This window comes from Azolla caroliniana, unplaced genomic scaffold (assembly GCF_043228905.1).
Source record: "Azolla caroliniana isolate FFs.n. ecotype wild unplaced genomic scaffold, voAzoCaro1.0.p SCAF_31, whole genome shotgun sequence".
Classification (NCBI taxonomy): Eukaryota; Viridiplantae; Streptophyta; class Polypodiopsida; order Salviniales; family Salviniaceae; genus Azolla; species Azolla caroliniana.
This window is the reverse complement of record NW_028230466.1, coordinates 141,897-158,702: the sequence shown is the minus strand read 5'-3', so window position 1 is coordinate 158,702 and position 16,806 is coordinate 141,897. Positions and strand designations below refer to the sequence as shown.

The 16,806-nt window shown below is 37.8% G+C and overlaps 1 protein-coding gene and 1 pseudogene across 1 annotated transcript; one reads left to right on the top strand and one right to left on the bottom strand.

Annotated features, from left to right (window-relative positions):
- The first annotated feature begins 5,608 nt into the window (after nucleotides 1-5,608).
- On the top strand, nucleotides 5,609-16,493 carry LOC147849576 (protein HEAT INTOLERANT 4-like). The gene is made up of 14 exons (XM_087337364.1): nucleotides 5,609-5,916; nucleotides 6,774-6,812; nucleotides 6,899-6,952; nucleotides 7,055-7,118; nucleotides 7,821-7,879; nucleotides 7,971-8,098; nucleotides 8,182-8,241; nucleotides 8,335-8,393; nucleotides 9,719-9,804; nucleotides 9,905-9,943; nucleotides 10,022-10,084; nucleotides 10,168-10,215; nucleotides 10,298-10,426; nucleotides 16,156-16,493. Exons 1-14 carry the CDS (start codon nucleotides 5,689-5,691, stop codon nucleotides 16,201-16,203), a joined length of 1,104 nt encoding a protein of 367 aa, XP_087193490.1. The 5' UTR covers nucleotides 5,609-5,688; the 3' UTR covers nucleotides 16,204-16,493.
- LOC147849577 (secreted RxLR effector protein 161 pseudogene) lies at nucleotides 11,119-12,105 on the bottom strand (annotated as a pseudogene).
- Nucleotides 16,494-16,806: the final 313 nt, after the last annotated feature.

Genomic DNA, 16,806 nt, shown 5'->3' with positions numbered 1-16,806 from the left:
ATGTTGTTGACTTCTTTGTTGATTTATAAACAGATTTGATCTCGACTAAACTAACTTTCAAAAGGTTATATCCTTACCTAACTTAGACGTGTATAGATATCATAAATATTGTGGAGCTTAATTCATATGCAAAAGACCATAAAACGAGTTCAAGTCCAAGTTAATTTTCATATAGATAATGCATGCATGATAAAATATTATTGGGATTGACAAAAGCATGTGATATATATTTCAAATGTTGAGTTGCTCAAGCTTCACACGTAGTATGTATTGCATGTGTTGCACCAAGCTACGAAATCACATTCTTCTTCGCCAGACTACATTCACTTGTATACATGAGAGCTTATCCCTCATTAGCCACCCATGCCATGCCTTCCATACAAGACCACTCATAGTTCTCCTATTTGAGAAGTGGCATTGGACATTGATGAGGAGACTCGTCAATTATGCATCTCTTTGTACCCAACATGTTCATGAATATGAGTATCACCACAAATACAGTGGTTGACCTATGGGGTTTAGGGGTTCGGTTTCGGTTTCGGTTTCGGGTTTTATCATGTTCGAGTTTGGATTCCCTGAGCCTTCAATTCTCTCCCATCCAATGTAGATTCCTCCCTTAGCCATAATATGTACTGTCAATCACAATGTTCATTAGGCACAAAATTCTTGGACGTCAAAAGTCATCATGTGGAAATTCAATCTCCAATAACAAAAATCAAATGTGAATCTCTCTCTTGCTCTCTCTAGTAAAAGCACACAATTACATTAATTGTATGTAAAATCCACTTGTTACAACTTATTAGTCTTCACCACCTACCTATGTAGGGAGAGGAACATCTTGTAAAGCCAATAGAAAACCTAAATATGTGTTTGAATAAATGATCCCCTCATGCTCTAACATCCAAAAAATCCACATAAGAATGCCTATTAACTTCTTTATGTAGGCTTTCCGTCCATGCCTACTATCAACATTAAAGCATTACACATATTCCAATTGTGTTGCAATCCCCAATGTCATAAAATTTGGAACAATATCTCTAGCTCGTCATTTGGATCATTTTGAACATATTGAGAAAAAACCCATTGTTGAGGCCTCAAATAACAATGGGTCAAAACTTGCCAAATATCCAATAAGTACTTCTAAATAATATGCACTATAGAACATTTAATGAACCTATGTGTATTGCCCTCCAACTAAATGCAAAAAAGGCATGTACCTAATCGTAGTCCTCGTCTCTTTAAGGTTAAACCTAATCGGAGCCCACCAATCATGACTCATGAATACATTTGCACAAAAATGGCAAATGGGAATGCCAATCACTTTGCAATTTTTGCCACCACCTTGCATTTAACTTACATACATTCCACATATTTTCTACTTTAGGTGATAACCAAGATAATGATGTCATTGCATGATGATACAATATATTTGTCGTGACATGTAACACGTTGTTGTGATGTTCTGTGTCCAATGGGAGAAATTGTGAAATAGTGTGGCTCCACACACATTATACACATGATTATAAATATGAAAATTAGCCTAAGGTCTGATGACATTCAAGTGCATATAGAAGGGTGCAAGCAAGATTTGAACCTTGCACTTCTAAGATAGGAAGCAATTATCTTACCACTAAAGCTACTACTAAGTGCTTTAGATTTTGTATATTTCCTTCTCATATTTAGTATTCCATAGGACAAAAACGTGTACACAAAACCATGGTTTTAGCCTATGGTTTTGTGCATGCCACAAGGAAAACTGTGTGCCCGAAAACCATGGGTTCAAGCCCATAGTTTTGTGCATGTTAGAAGGATAGATAAACCTATAAAAACCCTCGTAAGGCTTGCGTAATGGGGGGGGGATCAATCGATGGATGAATCAATCAATATATGCATCAAATCGAAAATTAATAATAAGAAAACTTAGTTATCTTATTGGTGATGTGTATCTATCTATCTGTCTATCTATCTTAAAAAAACTTCCTCAATTTATGTTTCTCTCTCTCTCTCTCACTCTAACCACATTAGTGTGTCACTTCAGCCGTCCATCATCCATAACCACTAGCGGATAGAGGCTTGGTGCTTGTCCGCGCTTGTGACGCGCACATCCCGACGTTTGGCACGAGTGTCACGCACCACACGACAATGTGTACCATCCTTTAACTACCAATCCACCCAAGGTGCACATTCGTTTTCATTGGCAAAGATCCATGCAATTATGGTATATCTTATAATTTCTCCCAAATAAATTCATAATTTGGGGGAATATATAACCATCAATTCGCATGTTCAAATTCTAACAACTTTTGATCCATAATTTGGGGGAATCTATAACCATCGTTTTGCATCTTCAAATTCAATGTCAACTACATCTCCCAAAATCTACTAGCCCCAATCAAAATAAATGATTGAATTGAGATCTTAACTTCTCTTTTCCATGCTTATGCAACACTCGATAAGAAATGAGCAATTCATGCGGTAAGGAATTACAAAGTTCTTGATCACCTCAAAAAACGATAATGTTTCTTGCCATGACCTTACCAATTATTGCTCCCATATAGTAACATTGAATCTTTATAGGAACATCCATTGAGCAATGGTCATCACGATGCTTGAATCTTTATTTTCCCATGCACCCGTCCTTCATGCTCAATAATATTGCATCATAGATATCCATGGTTGATCTTGTTGACATGTATATTGTAATAATGTAGATCTACGATCCAATGTAACTCCCATTGTTTCTCCCTTCCACAACAACATGAACCAAAGAGGTTGCAACAATGATTGTAATGCCTTCTTAGTCAAAGGCATAATGGTAAAAAATATAATAGCATGGGTATCATGATACATTGTTCCACTTTGAGTTGTACATGAAGTGGCCATAATCTCTCTTTCCACCCACCCTCTCTCTTAGTAAATTAATTGTATGTCTAATGCATTTTTACAAATATATTGTTGGTCTCCGTACATAGGTGGAAGGCATTCCTCAACGCCATAAAAAAAGTTCAATTCCTTGATGATGAAACAATCTCCATATGTTCCAACGACCATAGATACCACATAAGTATGACTTTTAACATTTGAATATATACATTTACTCCACACCTACCATCAAACATGAAAGCATTGCATATATTCCATTGATGTTGTAAACACCAATACCCTAGATTTTGGAACATGATTGAAACAACAATTGAGAATGCCAAGTACACAACAATTTCTATCGCCTTGCATAAAACTTGCTTACGTTCCAGTCCATGTGTACTTTAGATGAGAGCAATGCTTACCATTGACAATCTTGTCGCATTTGTCAAGTGCTAGTCAATCCAAGGTTGATGGTTTGTCTTCATATGCAATCGTTCATGTAACTATGCACATTTTTCCAAATAAAAACATATTTTGATGGAAAACACAACCATCTTTTAGTATCAACAATCTATAACAACCTTTGACATTAGGTTCCAACTACATCACCAACTTCGACAATCCCTAACCAAAACAAATTATCTAATTGAAATCTCAAAATTTTCTTTCCGTGCCAATGTAATCAAGAAGAAACAAGTCTTTCCTTTTATAATGACTTACATTGATATAAACCATTCTATTGTGCCCATTCAAAACACACACGATGTTACCAACTCTTTTGTGCATACAAGTTGTCAAACTTTAAGGAGGATGTGCCCATTGAGCAATTGGGATTTAGCACCATGTGCATTTATCTTAGTTTTTCCATGCACCAATGTGCCTTTCTCAATTAAATGTTGCATCGTATATATCCATTGTTGCTCTTGGAGAAACATATCTCACAATAATGAAAAAAGATGAGCCATCAAATTGATGTCCAAATTTAGTATCGTCGAACCACCTAGTCATTTGGGAGTAGCTAAATGATTCCATGAAATCCATGTGGTTTCCATCTTTCGCCAAAAACTAAAGAGGTTCCAATATCTCTTGTAATGCCTACTTGGTACAAGGACGCAATGGTAAAGAATACTGAAGCATGGACTTCAAAATACATTGCAACGCTTTGAATCTCGCACATGAAAGGACCACTATTGACACTTCCAATTTATAAACTTATTCTTCAACTTACTATCAATCAGCTCAATTGATTGAGAATTTGCCACGTCAACTCCTAATGGATACCCTATATGTCAAAAAATTCCAATCCTATTAATCCTCAATTCCTACCATCCCAAACTAATCTTTAAACTAAGTACGAGATATCAAACAACATTTTCCTTTTGAGACATGTAAAAGCATAAAGGGATCATTCTTGAAAACTTGCACCACTAGTTATCCTTCAAACAAAAGCTATAACTACACAATATCACTACTAGTTGTATGATTTGATAACATACCAATAACGGATATGTAGCAATGAAACATAGAAAAGGATTGAGACATCCTTGTTGCACTTATCTAGCGAGAGAAATTCGTAGAATGACTGTAGCATTAAGCATTACAAGTTTTTGAATGAGATTTTTAAGAGAATCTCAATTAGTATGAAGAACAAGGGTTTCACATTGAATGTTACGAAGAACAAACAAGTTAAAATAATAATAATAATGAGGTTTGTTGGAGACATTACCTCGTACATAAGTAATGTGGATTATACATCTATCACTTTGTGATCAATATACCAACTCGTGGTTCAGAGAAATGCTAATATTACCATTATTGTCATCCCATACATTAACGAAATAAGTTATGATGAAATTCGACGCCATACAAACTTTTCTTCTTGAAGCAATACAATCTATATACCATACATCACCAAAAGAAGTTTTGATGAAATTGGGAGCCAAACAAACTTGTATTGTCAGGGCAATACAATACACATAGTAGATAAAACAAGCACATAACCTTTGGAAGCATGTATGGGAGTTGAGCTCGTGGAGTGTGACATTTGTCTACAAGCTATCACAATTTCAGAGAAAGAAATTAAAAAAAATCCCAAGACATGGTGAGAAGAGCTAATAGGCGAAAAGAATTAGCAAATGTGGCGACGCCATATAGTATTCTAAGCAATGGAAGTGGTCCGAATGGTCCACAACATCACCGACCCGAACAATCAGGTTCACAACACCACAAAATTTCAATAAGCAATGCCAAAAACCTAGTTATTTTTCACACACGTCGCATCATGGCTATGAATCACGATGATGATCGATTGCCTTGTGGCTCATAGTATATACACATGGCTTCGTCTCGAAGCAAACTCTGACAAAAATTGCCGATGAGAAATCATGAATAGCCAGCCCCCTGACACGCCACGACCTTCAACAAGCAATGCCGGAAACCCATAGTTATTTAATTACACTCGTGACAAAGACGATGGGCTTGGGTGGGGGAGGGCTTATAGTATATAGAAGGCCAACGATACGTCTGGGCAGACCGGCCAAAATCGGTCCACAGGCAATCAATCGGGACCCACCAAAAGACCAATGTGTGGCATTTGAGTTGTCCAACAAATCGTTATTTTTTTGGGGGTGCTTTTGATGTCACGCCCATAAATAGGCCTTTGGAATTGAATGAAATTAGTTACAACTAAATTTATCTGTATTTTACAAATATGGCCTCCTTCCTCATTCCTCTGCACCACCATAGCTTAAATCTCAAGCGGGAAACAGAGCTTCCATCTCTCTCTGTCTCTGTCTCTGTGTCTCTGTCTCTGTCTGTGTAGCTATGCCTCGGAAAGCTTCGAAACAATCGAAAGCTCCCAAGCAGACTTCCTCCTCCTCTTCATCTTCCGAAGGATCCAAGCTCCTTCCTTCCTCTTCCTCTTCTTCTGCTCCTCAGGCGCCGAAGCACTCTATATTTGCTCCTCCTAAAGCCGTTGTCCCTCCTCCGCTTCCCCCCAATCATCGCGATGCAGAAGAAGGAGGTGAAGAAGCAGAATCTCCCAGACCTCTGGTAAGTTGCGCCGCTTGTTTAATCTTTGAGAGAGAGAAGGGGGAGAGAGAGATATGGAAGATTTTCCACTAAGTTGTATCACTTGCGTGTGTGTGAGAGTGAATGAATGGTGTGGGTTTGTATGTACTACTGCAGAGGAGAGTGAATTGCCTGTTTCGCTTTGAATGGTGTGGGGATGGTAATATGTGGTTGGGTGCAGACCACTGCTTCCGTATAGGCATCCCAACATGTTCAGTTTATTTGAGAAGACCAGAATGTAGAGATGGATTAAAGGATAGCGAGAAAACACGAGAAAGAAAGAAAAGTTCAATGCCTATGAAAGGCCAAAATCAACTCATGACAAATCAGATGTGCACAGGTGCATGCCAATTTACTATTGGAAATGTTTCAATAATCAATGTGTTGAAAAGAAGCTCCTCAATCACCCCCGAAGAGGACACACTTCAGTTCAGAACTACTTTTCCAGCTCTCACCCAGCTCATACGCTTCAAAGCGGCATCTAGTAGAGTTGTGTGTATAGTGAGATTTGGACCTGGGTTCATGGGCTGGTAAAAATTTGGCATGGGGGGAGAGAATGAGGTTAGATTAGACAAGATACATTATAGCATCCGCAGAGAAGCCAATATTGACCCACACGACCTAAGTACACAAGTTTTCTTGATGTATGTCTCCTTTCTAAGAAGGGATATAGATAGATAGAGAGATAGATAGATAGAGATAGAGAGATAGAGAGAGAGAGAGAGAGATAGATAGAGAGAGAGAGAGAGAGAGAGAGAGAGAGAGAGAGAGAGAGAGAGAGAGAGAGAGAGAGAGAGAGAGAGAGAGAGAGAGAGAGAGAGAGAGAGAGTTTTGTACAGCAAGACCTGTGGAAAGAAGCTTTTCCAGTAGGAACAGAGGTAAACTATGGCTAACAAGTTGACTTTCTTCTATACTTAGTTTTTATGTGAACCTTTTGAATTTTTAATCATCTTGATTGCTGCAGTGGGATCAATATGATAAAGTTTATGATATTAGTTGGGATTTCTCTCACTTAGAGGTAAATAAATCATTAGAGTATATGACTGTAAAATTTGCAATTTGTAACATTTTTCCCAGGACCAATCTAAAGTAAAGAAATTATGTTTTTTTTTTTGTGCAGAAAGCTTTTGAGAAAGGAGGTATGCTATCGGGACAAAAAGCATTTCTGTTTGGATGCACAGAACGTAAGTATTTATACTCATGATTCTACTCTATTATTCGTTCATTCAAAGGTTGTCCTTTACAATTTAGCTATGTGGGATCTGGAAACCCAGCCTGCATGTGGTCATGTACCTGCAGATGGAATCAGCATAGGTTGTGATTTAGCCCTTTATGTTGGTCACCTGTGAAATTGTGTTGGATCTAACTTTTATTGTAAGTTCGAACATCTCAAGGCAGGTTGTGCGTTTCTGTTTACAAAGCTTGGTAATTTAGTGCACTGTTAAGGGCGTTTAGAGTGTGTATACTATTGTACATTGTCTCCATGAACTAGATATGTGTTGTTTTATAGTTTCTTATGTGCAGAGGGTCTCTCTTTCATTCAAACAATAAAATGATGCACTTTTGTGTTTATAGGGAGTATTATCCTATCTTTTACTCAAAAGATTGTTGATGTATTTATCCCAAATCACACGGCACAGTCCAAAGTCACATGATCCTGATTTGGTAATCATTAATTACTGCATCTTTGCTCATTGCCATTTTGTAAAAGTAAGCTAAAACTATGGATTAGTAGATTACCCATCAACTTTCTGCTCCGTGTTTAAGTTTGAATTATATTATGATGATGCGAAGGGCTGGTGCAAACAATAATAGCTAATAAAAACATTAAAGATCCATGAAAATGATTGAACTAATAATGATTGATGACCTATACCTTTTTACAGCTCAATTTATTTCACATGGAGATGTATCAAAAGTTGTCCACATTCCAGCTGTAGTTGTGGTAATAGTTTTTAATGATTTAGTTGGGGAACATTCAAAGTCAAGAATTGTCTGCAACTGCTATATTCTGAACATTGGTTGATCCTCTCAAGGTTGTAGCACCGTGTCCACCGTCAGATAAAATAGGGATAAAGTCTGTTCAAATGGAGGGGGAGAGCATCATTTCAATGAGGGAGATGAAGATGGATTGGGTGCCATACATACCCAATGATATGATGGAGTAAGATGCCTATTCAATGGCTGCTGTTTTATGGTATTGTTTCTTTGTTGTTAAAGCATGATTTTTGGTTGGCTTTGTTGCAGTTATGTTTCTGTCGAGAAGTACAAAGCTAACATTTTTACTCTCAAATGTGTACAACGGAGGTATATTCTCAAGTTCAGATGCTTGTTCTCAAATGATCAGATCGTTTCTCTCTTTTATTTGGTTTCAATGGTATGTTTTTTCTCTCCATGTAGAGTTGCACTGAGGAATCTGAAGGAAGAGAGACTGAAAAAATATGAGTACTGTTTACCTTGTGAGTTTCTAACTTTATTCTAGAAATTTCAGTTGCTCAGCTATCCGTCATCATCTGAACAATTGTCTGAATTAATAAAGTACATGTGTGCATACACTCCTGTTGTGGTTAAAACACTTTCTGATAAACCAAAACAAGACCTTGTATTTTCCCTCAGAAATAAGATTTTTTTTGCAAGTGTCTGTTTTCAATAATGTTTTTATTGGAGTTCTATTGACAGGTGCTGTATGTGACACTCGGAGAACACTAGTTGGCCATTGGTAGAATACAAGCCATATGCTTATAATAGGGCAGTATTAGGCTATATGAGTATATTTTACCTAATACTTATGTTAGTCCTCGAGAGGAAATGGAATAACTTGTTTTTATTTATGTTAATATTTAAAAATTGTTTGTTGTCTTATCTACTCCTAGATGTTCACAGTGCTTTACTTTTCTGTCCTTGTGAAGCTAATCAACTTGCTATTGCTAGGGCTTTGCCTCTCTTATAAAAAGAGTAGGCTTTTATGGGTATATTGAACAGCACCTTTCATACCAAGAAAACATCATAATCGTGTAAAACATCAACATCCATATTCAGGTTATGGATGTAGAATATATTTAACAGTTTCTTGATAGTGTATTGTAATGAGATTTGCAACTGACAATATTATTCAGATTAAATGATTTTGACTGAGAAAAGTTTCATCCCCAAGGTGTTTCATTCTTGAAATACTTGTATCATCAGTCCTCAAGAGGTTAATACAAATAAACAAATGTTAAATTGCTCAAAGTTTGGCGTCATCCTGCTCTCTTGCTGTCATAATATCTACTCTTGTCATTTTAAGGAACATACAATTGTAAGTCCAACCATTTAATTTCATGGGCTGTTTTTCAAGTTTCTATTGTATGATTTCATTAATCACGTCAAGCACAAAATTTACATGTGTATGTGCTGTATCTGTCGTTTTTCCCATGTATCTTCTATATGTTTAATTTAATTGATTTACAACTTTGTCCACAGACTATTTAAATTTCCTCACTGCCTTAGATGTTTAGTTTTGTTATGTTTCTGCTACTATTAGATTCTAAGTAAAGGATGTACGAAAAGATCTATCATTTGAGACAAGGGGAATTACAAGTCTATTCCATTACAACATCTGTCAAAAATTTGTGGTTGGGCATTCTTTTATTGGAAATTATATTAAATACATGCTTGTGTGACAATGGAGCTGATGTTTCCCACATTGTATAGCTGGTCAAATTTCTTGTATGTTTACTTCTGTGCATAGAAGTGTTTATATTTGTTCTGTAAAGGAAGTTAATCTTTCTCACTTGCCTGGCAGATTTCAACAACCCTTTTAAGGAAGAAGAATTAGAACCTGACACTTCCGTTTCGATTATGTATCCTTTTGATGATGGAAAGCCTCCTGTAAGACATCAATTGTGTTGGAACTCCCGTGGAATTATATTTTTTATAGTGTAAACTTCATTATTCTGAAGGTTATTTTCCTTGTGTGGACTGCTTACAGATAGTCACGGAATTCGACTGGGATATGGATGATCTTGAGGTGATTGATTATATCTTAGTGTTAATGTTTTGTTCATGGTATTGCAGCCGTAACAATGTCTGAATTCACGCTGTGCAGGAATTTGTTGAAAGCTACGTGACAGAGGAAATTATTACTGCGGAGGAGAAGCCAAGCTTTAAGGTTTGCTCATTTTGCCTAACACTTGTGCATATGACTAATATAAACCTAGTTGATCAATGATTGACTGTTTCTGATCATTAAAGGAGTTTGTGAAGCAAAAAGTCTCAGCAGAGAGGAAGCAACAACGGGAGGTAAGCTCATTGGGTTCACTATTGGATGGTCATAGATGGTTAAAAGTAGCTTATTTTCTTCTCCCCACTTTGTTCCTTATAGGCAAAAGCAGCAAGGCAGAAAAAAATAGAGGAAATGAGTGCTGAAACACGGGCTTTCTATGATAACATAAAGTTCTACAAATTTTATCCTCTTCCTAGTCCAGGCACACCAGACATCTCTGCACTCAAGGTTATACAAAAACTTTTGCATGACTAGTTATGTTTTATTTTAGCTAAATGCCTGGTTATGAAAGCTCGTTGGTGTAGTATTGATGCATGAATATGCATGCCATGTGACGTTCTAATATTAGAAACAGCTTACAAAGATATATAAGTAGTTATAACATTTCAATCGACATTCTCAGCTTTGAAGAATCTTATAAAGACCGAATTCTTCTAGTTATAAGTAGCTGTAGAACCATTGTAGCTATGGAATCTTGTGCTATAGTATAGATAACAGGTGATGGATGACTAAGTTTTTTCATGGGCATGTAAGCTTGTTGTTCGAGGAAGAGAAGAAGTCTTATGTGATATTCTGTAGGGGGTCCTGGGCCTGTAGTTATATCATATAGATTTAATATGTGAAGGGAAATGATTGTTCTGTGCACAAGTCAGTGAAATAACACACAGGTGGATATTTTTGCTTGCATCTGAACGTGCACAAAGATGTGAACAATTGTTAAGGCTTAAAAGTTTTATCCTTCATTATTGACCATTCCTGATCTCTATTTTTAATCATATTTGAACATCATTTTCAGCCCTGGTAAAAGCCTTGACATTTTCTCTCAATTTAGCTCAACACACTATTGTGCATAGTTCTCATTTTCAACATGCTGCTTTCAAAAGTTGGGTTATGAGAGTTTTTATGGACAGGGGGAAAAACCTCCTAAAGAGGAAAAAAATGCCCCTGTAGTCCTATGTGTATTTACACACATCACTGTCCTAAGTGTGTTCACACATTACTGTCCTAAATGTGTTCACACACATCACTATCCTAGGTGTGTTCACACATCACTGTCCTAAGTGTGTTCACACACATCACTACCAAAATATGTCAACAAAGCCCCCTTGGGAGTGATGCAGTGAACAAGGAGCTGACCCTCATGGTTAAACAAGTGCCAAGCTATGTGGATAGAGATGAATCCACAAATGGGATTAGGCCTAAAGCTTTGCGGAAAGCTTCAAACTTCTCCCTAGGCAGAGCCTTTGTGAAGAGGTCTGCAATGTTCTCCTGCGTGGGCACATAAGCCAAACTGATCTCTCCAGCGGAGAACCTTTCCCTGACATAGTGATAATGCACCTCAATGTGCTTAGTGCGAGCATGGAACACAGGGTTCCTCGCAACTGCCATTGCGCTTTGACTGTCAGTGAAGATGGTGGTGGCAGAAGACTGACCAACACCCAAATCAGCTAAAAGGCATCTGAGCCACACACACTCAACTGTAGCTGTGAAAGCTGCCCTATACTCAGCCTCACAACTAGAAGTGGCCACAGTAGGCTGCTTCTTGCTCAACCAAGATATGCATGAACTACCAAGCATGAAGCAAAAACCACTTGTGGACACAATGTGTCATAACAACCAGCCCAATCAGAGTCAGAAAAAGCATGCAGGTCTGGCGGTAGTGAACCCCCCTTGGGATAAAACAACCCAAGTGACCGGGTACCACTGAAGTAGTGAAAGATGCGCTTAACTGCCTGCCAATGCTTAACTCCTGGGCAATGCATAAACCTGCTCATCTGAGAGACAGCAAACTGAATGTCAGGTCGGGTTATGCATAAGTAAATAAAGCATCCAACTGCCTGCTGATAGAGAACAGCATCAAATGCATCTCCAGCATCATGAAGGGTCAAACTTAAACCTGTCTCCATGGGAGTGGCAATAGGTTTACAGTCTTCAAGGCCAAAACGCTGTAATAATGTGTCAATGTATTTTGATTGACACAAAGCTATTCCACCATCAACTTGCATGAATTGAATGCCCAAATAATGATGCAAATCCCCTAAGTCTGACTTCTCAAAAGAGGCATGCAAATCAACCTTAAAGTCAGCAATATGCTTCTCATTGGGACTAGTGAGCAACATATCATCGACATACACAACCATGATTAGAAATACATCATCAGCACGCTTAACATATAAGGTGCTTTCAGTTGGACTATTCTCAAACCCAAATGCAATCAAATAGGCATGTATCTTTTCATACCAAGAATGTGGTGCTTGCTTCAAGCCATATAATGCCTTTCTCAACCTGCACACTTTGTGTTCATGCCTTTTCTGCACAAAATCACGGGGCTGGGATACATACACTTCCTCATGAAGATCACCATTTAGAAATGCTGTTTTAATGTCCAATTGATGTACATTCCAACCATGATGAGCTGCAATTGCACAGATGCTACGAACAGTAGTCATACAACAGGTGGGAGCAAAGGTCTCATCAAAATCAATGCCTTTTTCTTGGGCATAACCTTTCGCAACAAGCCTAGCCTTATACCTGTCAATTGTTCCATCAGGTTTACGCTTTCGCTTATATACCCACTTAGTGCCAATAGCCTTCTTGCTAGGAGGCAAGTCACATAAAGACCATGTACCAGTTTTCAGAATAGCATCATATTCTGATTGCATAGCAGCCATCCAATTTTCTGAATTTTGTAATTCATCAAAACGAGTACGATATGACAAAGGAAAATCCAATTTATTGTCTTGCAAAGTTTGCAACAGCCATTTAGGCACAGTCTTTGCCTCCTCTATATCAGCCCTCTCATTAATAAGTGCATCATGTAAGTCTACATCAGAAATAGAATGATCTGCATTAGAAATGGAATGATCTGCATCATTATGAGTAGCTTCCAAAGGCTGAGAAGGTGCCTCAAGTGGGCCAACACTTAACTGTCCATTTGTAAATAGAGGCAAATTCTCAGCCAAAGCTAGAAATTGTTTGAAGCACAGAAACACGTTGGACTTTGTCTTCAATGGATATTCCCATGCATGCCTAGAAAAGTCATCAATGAAAGTCACAAAATAAAGATAGTTCCCAAGAGAATGTGTTTGCATAGGACCACAGATATCGCTATGAACAAGCTACAATTTTTGCATAGGTCTAACTGAACCATCTTTTGGAAAGGATGAACGTTGCATTTTGCCCAAAATACAACTTTCACAAACATGTTTCCGAGGTGCCTCAAGTTTGGGCAAGGAGGACACCATTTCAGATTTTTGCAGGCGAAGCAAACTTGCAAAATTCAGATGACCAAAGTGTGCATGCCCAATCTTTGCATTTGAAATAGCCTAAGAATCCTGTATTACACAGGCTGAATCATTTATAGATCTTTCATAATCTACGAGCTTATACAACCCATGACATAAAATGCCAGAAGCAATAATAACATCCCCATTGGATAAATCATGAAATGTACACCTGTCATCAACAAATTTAACAACCAAGGCAACTTTGGCTAATGCTGAAACTGACAACCGATTTTTCTTGATCCCTGGCACAAACAAAGCATCTGACAAGATGAAAGGACTACCATTAGGAGTAGTCAAAATAATCTTACCAACACCCATAACTGGATAAGAAGAGTTGTTGGTGCATGTGATAGTATTCCTTGTAGGGGCAGGCTCCAATGAAGTAAAGAAATTGCGTTGTGAGGTAATATGTTTGGTTGCCCCACTGTCGAAGTACCAAACATCTGATTGTACAATAGACATACATTGTTCAAGTAAAGATGGTTGCAAGAGCGAATATGGGGAATAATGGCACATTTCACAGACAAAGCTATCAAAGCATGTGCTTGAGCATCTTTGCCATCCCAACGAAGTTGCTCTGCAATTGGTACAACAAAAACTGTAGCATGGGCATGAGCTGGATGATCAACATCCTCGACAGAATCAGTACCATCAGCATTTGTGTTCTCAACAGGACGTTTTTCAGCCCTTGAACCACATTCCACAACCCCTATTCTACTAATACATGGAGCATCATATAAGCAAGCCCAAAGAGGGTAATTTGTTCCATCCAGTTTATCCTCAACAGCAAGCAGCCGAAATACATCATTGTTCTCAGCCATGGCTGTGGACTGAACACATTTTATGTAAAAAATGGTCTGCTGAAGGGAATAACGTACCTCTTTGACTTGAAAGATGAACAAGTGAAGAGAAAAGGGAAGCAAATCTGATTTTTGAGGGTTATAGGAATGTCTTGGAAGACTCAAGGAGGCTTTTTCTAGGATTGAATCGACTTGGAAGCATAAAAAAAAACACAACTGAAACTGCGTAGAGGAAGAAAACACGCAGAAATTTGTTTTTTCAACAGCAGAAAAATGCCACCACAGATGGCACAAACGGACTGTGTATGAGAGCTGTTGCGTTGCTGCTCAAATGTCACTTTGTAGCTCTGATACCACTGTTGGGTTCTTGCTTTGAATCCCAAAAAGCTTCACCACTTTAGGGTTATGAGAGTTTTTATGGACAGGGGGAAAAACCTCCTAAAGAGGGAAAAAATGCCCTTGTAGTTCTAAGTGTGTTTACACACATCACTGCCCTAAGTGTGTTCACACATTACTGTCCTAAATGTGTTCACACACATCGCTATCCTAAGTGTGTTCACACATCACTGTCCTAAGTGTGTTCACACACATCACTACCAAAATATGTCAACAAAGTTAGTATTGCTATTTAGTGCATTGGTGGATTACAAAATGATTTGCTTTGTGGCTTCAGCAATTCTCTTGAAGGATGAGAAATTCTTTGAATTGGATGCAATGACTAGAGATTGACTTGAAATGTGGATGGTTGCTAGTTGGTTTGTGGCTAGTTTTCGTTATCAGATGTCAAGTGTCGTTAAGGGTATTGGCCGATTACAAAGGTGTGTGATTTTAGGGATTCGACATATTGTATCGGGTTTCTGCTTATTCTTGAAGGAGTCTCCATAAATGAGAGTTAGTGTGAATTGGACATGACAACTTGGAGTTGCATCACTATTAGGGTGAATCAAATTTGGAGGTTCAAGGATGAGCTCTCCTATGGGTGAGATTGTTACATTGATCTTCTGGTTTTGGGGACTGCTGTGTCATTTGGTTTTAAATTCTCACATCATTTTTCCTTCTTTGCTTACTTGTCTCTCCTGCGTGGATGTTCTTCAACATATTATTTATTTTGTCAAGATCTAAGGTGTGTATAGAGATCCACAGAATTTTCTACCAATGGACAATACTCCAGCTTTACCTACTGCTCTGACATAGTGGGCAGCATCAATTGTACACATCCTTAGTCAACTTCACCAGAATACATATCCATCCATCAATTAGCAGCTACAAGCATATGCTTGTTGTTCCAAGACTACCTTCTCCTCAAGATTTCATTCCAAAAATAGATTTTTCCCATGCTTATGCTTGTTCGGTGTGCTATTACTCTTTTATGTTGGACTGAAAATAAGATATCTTTCTGAGAGAATAGTTTGATTTTGCAAGGATGCATTTTATGTTCTTGTCTTTCTCCTGACGGGTGTCAGATATTCCATTTGGAAATTGGGCATATTCCCTTGTGCGTTGTTATGAGCCAAATGATCATTGGAGATTGTTTTTCATAGTTTCAGCATCACCTTGTGTTGAGGCTCAAGAATAACTGCTCGAGATATACCATACATGAATAAACCTTGTTTTTGGCGACCAACATCTGTGCCATGTGCATAGATCTGTATGGTTCAGCAGATTGTAGTTATCTTTCAGTCTCAGTTCAGTAAATGAAAATTTGGAGATTTGGAGACCAGGTCTGGTTTATTATCCAGTATGATTCATACCATGTAGAATAAAATATGATCCTTTTTACATTGTTGTGTCTTTATTTGTTATCCAAGCAAAGATCACATGGCATTTGTACAAATTTAACTAATATTTGTTCTGATTGTGGATTTTACAGAGTCCATTTATTAACAGATATTATGGCAAGGCAAATGAAGTCCTCTAGAAGTAATTATATGATACATTCTAGTCAGAGATTCAGCAGAGAGAACGGGATAATTGAACTGTATTTTAGAGGAATACCTGGATGAAGCTGCTCAATTATGGCAGCCAAGCCTGCGTTGGAGTTTACAGCTGAAAATTTTGGTGTTGCATTTGCATCTGATGTACATTACATTGTTGTGGGGTTTGTTTTGTTTCTATGGCATTAGTCTGTTCCAGCACTTCGCTTGCATTGAAGCGGAGTTTCAAACAATGATCTTATCCATTGGTAAATTCTATTTGAGCATTTTTTTATATCCAGTTTTTTTTAGCAATGGGGTCATTAACTCTAGAATCGGATAAATGGATAAATGCTTTAGTAGTCGATGTTTTGAAGTAATTTCTGTTATGTTGTAGATTGATAACTTCAAATAAAAAATTGAACCATGTGTTAACTTTTTGTATAACTTTTTTAGGTAGTGCTACCAACTTGGGATCGTACTGTCATATGAATTGTGATTTGTGATGACATTATGACCATAATTGTCTCTTCTTTAGGGCTTTCAGTAATGCTCCATAGGCTATCATATTTTCTAGCATTTGTATGTGTAAGGCCATCAAAATGAGT